Source organism: Coffea eugenioides, unplaced genomic scaffold (genome assembly GCF_003713205.1).
Source record: "Coffea eugenioides isolate CCC68of unplaced genomic scaffold, Ceug_1.0 ScVebR1_1610;HRSCAF=2490, whole genome shotgun sequence".
Classification (NCBI taxonomy): Eukaryota; Viridiplantae; Streptophyta; class Magnoliopsida; order Gentianales; family Rubiaceae; genus Coffea; species Coffea eugenioides.
In genome coordinates this window covers 4,039-12,745 of record NW_020862026.1, presented here as the reverse complement: position 1 = coordinate 12,745, position 8,707 = coordinate 4,039, and the positions used below count along the sequence as shown (strand labels likewise).

The 8,707-nt window shown below is 35.7% G+C and overlaps 1 protein-coding gene across 1 annotated transcript; it reads right to left on the bottom strand.

Moving 5' to 3' along the window:
* Positions 1-238: 238 nt before the first annotated feature.
* Positions 239-1,156, bottom strand: LOC113755608. Its single transcript, XM_027299577.1, has one exon. The coding sequence runs from the start codon at positions 1,154-1,156 to the stop codon at positions 239-241; it is 918 nt and encodes a 305-aa protein (XP_027155378.1).
* Positions 1,157-8,707: the final 7,551 nt, after the last annotated feature.

Here is an 8,707-nt window from a genome sequence, read left to right as displayed (position 1 = left end):
AAGCTCGTTATTCTTAGAACTTGTTAACCTTCGAAATTTTTTTTAAAAAAACATTTTTGGGAGGGGACTTTGGAAGGTTGGAAGCAACGCAAGATAAACAAACACGGCAATTAAGAGGGAGAAAACGAAAAAAAAGTGCAACCTTAACATCAGATATTGAGGTTCAGTAGCCTGCACGACCTTATTTGAACAGGATCTGTTCTATATGCCGTACCTCTATGTGCTTGAGTTCTAAGATTCAGTAACCCGCATAAGTTTGAAGGCCCAAACTGAGTGAAGCGTTGATGTCTAGTTTCCATGCAAAGCCACCGAAGTCCATCCTCCATACGTCGCAGGGAATGACCCTTGAACACTTGTGGCCATCCCAAACGTACTCAAATCTCACCGTGCACGCAAACGAAGGATCCCAATATGGCAAGTACTCTTGTTTTACCACCAACTCTACTCCCAACTCCGTTGCCTGATGATGATGTTTTTTATGTTCTTGATCACTTATCACCAGCTTCTTAAACGCCTCGTTCACCCATTGCACCTTCCCTGAAAAATCCGATACAAATCCTGGACAGGGATCTGCGCAGATTTTATTGATCTTGTCCACGTCCGAAAACCCTAACCCTAATCCATCCAACTCCATGCATGCCTTTGTCAGTACTCTTTCCACGATAACCCTCGATTCAATCATAGCGACCGGCTTCTCATAACCAACAAAATCGTTAGAACTCGATTGACTAAGACATCTAAGGTCGGGATTTCTGGGATAATCCTCAGCATTAGAGCACCAAACTTGGCCAGTACTCTTCAAGTCCTGCTCCTTATCATCATCTGATCTTTTCGGTAGCAGCTGAAGCGTCACCAAACTATCGTCCCTCGAACTGGAACCCTGCTCGCTGGTTAATGATGACGGTTCAACAGGCGATTTTCTATTGCGCCTCTCTCTCTTGGGATTACGAAGTTGACTATTTTTTCTATTTCCTGCATATTTCTTCTTTTTAAGTACTCTTCCAACACTTTTGCCGTCTGTTTTTTCGGGCAGCAAGTGGGTCGAGTTGGCTTGACCGTCGATCGGCTTTGGGGCTATTGGCCGGAACCTGAGCATCATCCGATAATCTAAGGAATTATCTGGGAATGAACAAAAGTCAGTCTGCCTTCCACCCATATATCGGAGTCACGTCCACCAATAAAATCTCCCAGACTAGTCTCTTGTCCCCTTGTCCAGATCCATAGCGGTCAATATGGAGGTCTCAGAGACTTCTGAGCTGTGTGGAATGTCAAATAATTACCTGAGCTCTATACAATGGAAGAAAAATGAAATCAGGATATGCCTGTTGCCCTGCAGCGGGTAATAAAATGGGGACACATGTTAAAGATAACAAGAGACACTGCAGAAAAAATGCAGATGCGTGATTGGCCACAGCTGGTATGGAACCCACTCAGAGATTTAACTACCCTTTCCCCGATCGGAGTACTTTAGCCAACCAATCCCACGACAAAATGTGTCCAACAATTGCCATGGATAGAGGGACACCTAGCCGATCCTCGGGGTATACAGCATGTTTTTTGTTCAATCACTGACGTCGATAGGTTCCAGAACCGGGACAGGTGTGCCAAATGAAAATGTACATGATCTATTCGACTGCAAATCAGGTTTACTTCTCACGCTTCAGCATTAATCATGAATCTCAATGATTCTTTCCACCAGCCGTGCAATAGCTAGTAACACATGCAAGAACAAAAATGTTTTGCTCGATGACTTTGCCATTCTCCTGCGGTGGCTGGCGGTAGAGAATTAAAATTACTGGGACCGGAAGACAGTAAAAAAATTAAGTAGTGCATGGCTATCAAGGAGAAGAGAATTAAAATTCTCCTGCGCCTGCGGTGGCTGGCAGTAGACAGTGCATGGCTATCAAGTAGTGCTCCTCCTAATAAGTGAAAACGTTGATCAATATTGTGTTTTGACAGATGATTAAGTCAATCATTAAAGGAATTGGGAATATCAATAATTAAGAAGCTTTCTCCAACACCAATTGGTCAGTCTTGCTAAAAATGAACGGATGAGAAAGAAGAAAAAAAAGATCAAGTTCTTGCTGTGACCGATACCTACCTACCCAGTTTGGGAGTGGAAATAAGAGCGAATACGTATGGATAGTCATAACTGCGAATAAAATCTTTCCAAAGATTTGAGGCCGAGCTTTAGGTGGAAGGAGTTTTCTAACTGATTGGAGGAGTTGAAGGAAAATGCTATTCCTGGTGTCCACCAATCACGGGTATTCGATCTTTAACGCCTTCATGGATATTATACGAATATTAATACGAGAAATGTTAATGGATTTTCCCCTTTTTTTATTTATATTTAAAAAAAAAAGATTAATATTTCCTACACCAATGTACTGATATTATGAGAACTAAACACAGGATTTGTATATAAATTTTGAGTTTTGTACAGGTGACATGCATCTTCGTGAAGTGCTAAGATCAGTTTCAAAGTAGTCGCAGCGTCTATTCCATTTCCACCACGTTGTGATCTAGAAAATCCATGATCCAATGTAACTCTGACGAAACTCAGCAAGAATCCATCCCGGGAAAGTCCCCTTTGTGACTTGTGCGGTTGTTGATGGTTTGATGTGCTTCACTTTCCCTGCAGCTGAAAAATCTGGGATACGTCTTCTTGCTGCTTACCACCGAAAAATATGGAATACGTCTTGCTGCTAGGGCTGCAAACGAATCGAGCCGCTCGCGAGCCGCTCGAGTCAAGCTCGAGTCGAGCTCGTTATTAATCGAGCTCGAGCCGGCTCGAGTCAAACTCGAGCTCGAGCTCGAGCTCAGAATATTAAGCTCGTTAGCTCGCGAGCCGGCTCGCGAGCTTGGGTATATATATATTTTTTTTTTATTTTTATTTTTATTTAATAATAAAATTACGTATATTATATATATATTTTTTTATTTTTTATTTTTATAGTAAAATTACGTATATATCCTTAATATTTTATTATTTATTAAGAAAAAATATTATTTTATTTATTTTTTTTAAAATAAAATAATTATTTTTTATTTTTTTTCGAGCTCGAGCTCAAAATTTGCCAGCTCGTCGAGCTCGAGCTTGGTAAAATTTAGTCGAGGCTCGGCTCGATTAGCTCAAAACTCGACTCGGCTCGGCTCGTTTGCAGCCCTACTTGCTGCTTACTTACGTGGTAAACTTGCGTCACAAATATAATTTTTAATATATTTTTATTTTTTCAATCGCCTTTTTATCTCATATGCAACACATCACAAAAAAAAGTGCTACAATAATTATTTCAAATAATCTCCTATTCAAACAACACTCTCATTGATTTTCATTTTCCTTTCTCTTCATTCTCTGGTATGTGAAATATGCAAAAGCATAGTGTTCGAACCTGTTTAATTATTCTATCGAGTTTGAAATTATATTCAAGTTTAGTTTGTTTATTTATGGAACCAAATTCAATTGAGTTTTTATCGAGCCGAGCTCGAGTATTTTCAGTTCTTTTTCATATGAATTTCAATTTTATACTAATTGAGTCAAGTTTGAACCAAAGTTGAACACTTATCGAACGTAAAATTTTGTTCAAATTTAATCTGATTAGTTGACGAACCAAATTAGAATGAACTCTTATCGAACTGCGCTCAATTCAGAGTATCCAATAATTTGGTTTGACTTTGAGTCCCAAGACTTTGCGGTTAAAAGTTAGGAAATTAACTGAATATAAATTATGGAGAAAATAACTTCGTTTCCTAATAAATTTTCCCCGTACACATCACGGAATGTAACATGCTAGAAAAATTTCGCAAAAATTAAAGTAGAAAGCAGGAGTTAAGACTACTGTATCTCGATTTATAGGATGAGGAACAGTCAACCGACGATTCCTTTCGGCACAACTAATTCACATCACAAAACATCAGTTCGAGTTCTTCCCTTCCATGTGATGCTGTACTTATTCATAATCCTACAAATGACTGCGCGCTAAATTCTAGAATCAGGCCGGAGAACCGCCGCAGCGGGGCCGCCAGAATGAAAGGTCATTCTGCATATATAAATGATTAGGTATAATTTTCTCAACTTCTTCTAAGCACGCTTCAAAACCAGAACGGCACATATATGTTAGTAATTCATTTTAATTTCCAAATAGTAAACCTCTAATACTAATAGTAGTGTTTGTGTCCGAGAAACTTCGTCAGAAAGTGGAAACTGTGAATCGGCCATCAATCTCAATCAACCATGCATGATTTTTATTTTTCTTCCTCTCGTTTATTTATTACAGTAATATTTTTTTTCCTCCTCCCCGTCCGCGTGCGTGCTATAAAAATCGACCATCATCGACGGTGGTGAAATGCGAGAAATGTAGGCAAGGAAGGATTGGTTGTTTCGCAGCAGCATAGAGCAGCAGTAGACTCCATATTGGCATTTGGCAGGTAATGGATGGATGGATGAATGAATGGTCCGCAGGTCCTGTCCATCCATGATCCAGTAGTGAATAGGATGACGGGACCGGCCTCCGCTCTGACAGCCAATGAACCACCATGAATAAATTTGGAAGCTTTGCTCCTGTAATAGCGGGGACACGTGGATTAGCCTGCCTGCCTTGGGGCCGGGGCATTCCCGTTAATTGCTTCCAACGGCCAAGGCTTTTTCCAGTCCCTCAGTCTACTACAGCTTCTCCAGGTAGGTATTGGTGGATGCTAGCCTAACTTCACTTGACTCGTTGTTTGCTTTTACCTTTTTTATGCGTTTTACCCTGGCAAGTGTTCAACCTTTGTTTTTCTATTGGATGGATGGGCATTGTCAATATTGGAACTGCCCTTTTATCCAGCCTGGTCTAGTGCTTTGATTTTCAGGTTTTGTTAAAACAGATGCTAGTAATCTTTATCTCCGTTTTGGCTAGGATTGAGAGATTTGACCCCAAAAGAAAAAAAATTTAAAATCCTCTTAAATTCTTCTAATGGTTTGGTTTGAATTACTTGGTAGGTAGTTAATTTTGTAACCTATCAATTATTTAAAATTCTTCTAAACACTAAAATTAATTAGTGGATCACAAACTAAATACCTCCAAAGTAGTAATCCAAACGAGTTAAAGCAGTAATTTGAGAATCCACTAAATTTTCCTCAGACCTTCAAACCAAAGTTAATTGAAAAACTCAAAGTTCAATTATATATGCTTTTGACATACCATCTATATCCAGATGGTAACTTTGGCACACTCAAGGAGTGTTGCTTACAAAAAGTGGAGCGGTTGGTTAAACAAGAAGGTGATTTGTTCACATAATGTGAACGTAACTTTAGATGATCAGAAGGTCATATTCGATATTTCACAAAGTCCTGAGATGCTCTATTATATATGTTAGTAATATTTTTTTCGCTAACACTTTAAGTAGTAACTGTTATTCGAAGCTCCAAATATCCTGTCAAATAAAGGTGATACATATTTTCTGAAGTGACAAAGTACCAACAACATTTGTCCTTCATTTACAAATGAAAAAAAAAAAGGAAAAGAAGTTACTTCTGTTAGAGAGAGAGAGATAGGGAGAGACTAAAAGTTGTGGATTGTTTCTTTTAAGGATTTTTCCAACGAGCACTCATTAACAATTATTATAACACCTGAAATATATACACATACTAATAATTATGCACATACTAATACATACTGTCAAAGTTGTGGATTGTTTCTTTAATTATACACATACTTACAATTATTATCATCTCTTGCATTTATATGCTTTTCCTATTTAATTTTACCTATCCTTCATTTTATTTATTCATTTTTTTAAATTAATCTCATATTTCAAAAAAATATAACACCTGAAATATATTTTAACGAATGCTCTACAACCGACTACCTGTTAGACAGACCGTAGATATAAAACTCTCAAGTTTCTTTAAATTCTTCTAGTTTGGTAGAATACCTATGGCATAACTTTGTATTGTAAATCAACGTACTTATAAACCATCATTTAACGTATTTTAAATTGACTTGCGTAAAAAATTGTACTTTCTCCATCCTATGTCCCACGCCTTATTTTCTTTTTATATTTCTTAATTATACTAATGCTGCTATTTTTTCTTTCAAATAAAATAGTTGGTTTTTCAAATTTTATTAGATGATTTACCTTATTTATTATCCATACAAATCGTTCTTAATTAACAATGTACAAACTCCACCTTCTTTGTCTAACTTGTTACCTTTATCTCAAAGAATATTTGTAAAGAATAATTACACTTTGCCCCCCTCGAACTTGGCATTTAGTAATACTCTGCCTTCTTGAACGCCAAATATATATACATTGGTTAATTTGTTGACGGGATTAAGATGATGTTACATTTTATATGACCAAAATATCCCTAACTAATTTTTGAACACATATGACAATTATGACATAATAAATAAATATTTCTTCAATAGTTGCTAAATCCATTTAAGCACCAGTACATCATGCATTTGACCTTTTAGCAATAAAAATTAAAAATCTATAAGAAAGAAGTCTAAGCAGCTAAATGCGTTATCTCAATGCCAATAGCAGTATTTACTTTAGATGAAATAAAATTAATTAGTGTATTTACAATGCAATTTATTTGATAAATTTTTTTACTATAGCAATTTTTTTTATATATATGTTTTATACTAGATAAATATGTAATTAAAAAATAAAATTTTAATAAAAAATGTGTTTAGAGAATCTCAAATTTTTCCAAAATAACATAGAATATAAACAAAAAATAAAACAAGGTACAATTATGGCACAAAAATTCCAATTCACATCTCATTGACTCATAAGAATTTTGTGAAAGCTATAAGGTAAGTGAAAATTATCAAGAACAATCTATTTATATTTTAAGGAAGAAAGAGAAATGATGGGAAACTAGTGTAGAGGTTTTAGAAAGTTTTAAATTCTTTTGTACTCCATAACACAAATTTTCAATTCTTTAGTACTTTGCCATCTTTTTGTTTCCCTATTTTTTTTTATATCATGTGAATCCACAATTTTTCTAATAAGATGTTCCATATTCTAACTAAAAGTATAGCATTATTTTACAATCATTTTGTATAGGTATTATTGTTATTTTGTCAAAATTTTGAATGAAAAATTCATCATTAGCATTTGGCTAGCCAATAAAGAGGCCAAAGTGTATTATTTAGAGTTCAAAGGAGCAAAGTGTTATAAAAGATCAAGTTCGAGAGGCAAAATATAATTAACCCTATCTGTTAAGTCAAAAGACTTACAATTATAGAGGGTAGGGATATAAGGGATAAACACAAAAATTTCTTGGGGGGACTAGAAATATCAGATTCTGAATTCCTAATTAACAAGGTAAACTACAAAATAGATCTTTAATACAAATTTCAAAAGTGACTGCCCCTCCCAATCCCCCCTAGCTAGTTCCGCCCTGTGAAGTAACTTGTCTTAAATCAAATTAAAACTTTGTGTCTTTCTCTGTTGTATATTAGCTCAAAGTAACCATTCTCGTATTAGTCCAAACTATACATGTCAGTTTTATCATATTGATGTCTCATGATTCTCACCCCTCTATCTGCTAACAACGTGACATCTGATCAGTCACTGCGAACAAAATGACATTGAAGGGAGATCAAAGAAAACAAAAAAGAGAAAAGCTCCTAACTTATTGTTCCAACTCCTACTATGTAAAGTTATTTAACAACGTACGTACAACCCTTGCTGATTACTACTGTTCAAGAGTAACTTCTTGCGTTAATAGGTAGTACATTAATTATATCCTGTCTGTGATCTGTCGACTCCTTTTGATCACCCTCAACACATTGTCATTGATTTGTATCGTCACAATCACTAATATTATTAGCAAAATTAACAACACAAAGGATGATGTGAAGTGATGGCAGTGTATTGTTTTGTTTTAGTTGTGATATTTTGGCTCATTTTGATCACTCTTGGCACATTGTCATTGATTTATAATGTTCTTTACGTCATTAATTTTGGTAACATTATTATTATCATTGATTGGACTTAAATAAAATAAATTAGTGAGTTTAGCGTTCAAAGTATCCAAAATAAAGAGTTTCAGGCGTAAAGTGTTCAAATTTAAATTTAAAGTGCAAAGTAAAAAAGTGGTATAAGTTGGGAGATGCAAAATGAAATTAGTCCCAAGTTTTGTACTGGCTCTACCCTATATTATAGTATTAAGCTTGGCATTCAATAGAAAAACTCGACCTTTCAGAAAAATGGGACACCATAAACAATTGAGGAGAGAAGGCTGCTGTCGCTATGATGTCATATTTCAGGTAAGCCCAGCCCGAAGAAAAGATACTTCGGTGTAAGAAGAGAATCTTGCAAATCTTCTTCACCCGTTCTTCTTCTTGACCGAATGCAGATTCCCGGGGTTGTAGTGATCGGGATTCAATCGACCAAAAAGAAGAAGACAATCAAATGAAGGGAGCTGAGAGTCATATAATATATTATTTCTGGGAACTTATCAATCTTGGGTATGTCATGTGAGAAAAGAAGCAAATCATGAAAGCAGGCAAATAACAACTCTTTGCTAATTTAGTGACATTATTATTATTATCATCATTATTTTCTTTGTCTTCGTTTTAGGGTGACTATAATTCTCTTAACTCTCGATGGTTAATCCAACAAGAAGTACCTTTCAAGGTCAAAACCTCGTGACGTTTTATCCAAAAAAAAAAAATGGAGGGATAAAAAGAAAGCAGTTTCTTCAACC

Coding starts and splice junctions, on each gene's coding strand:
- LOC113755608 (XM_027299577.1), bottom strand. CDS start 1,156: ATGGGTGGAAGGCAGACTGACTTTTGTTCATTCCCAGATAATTCCTTA.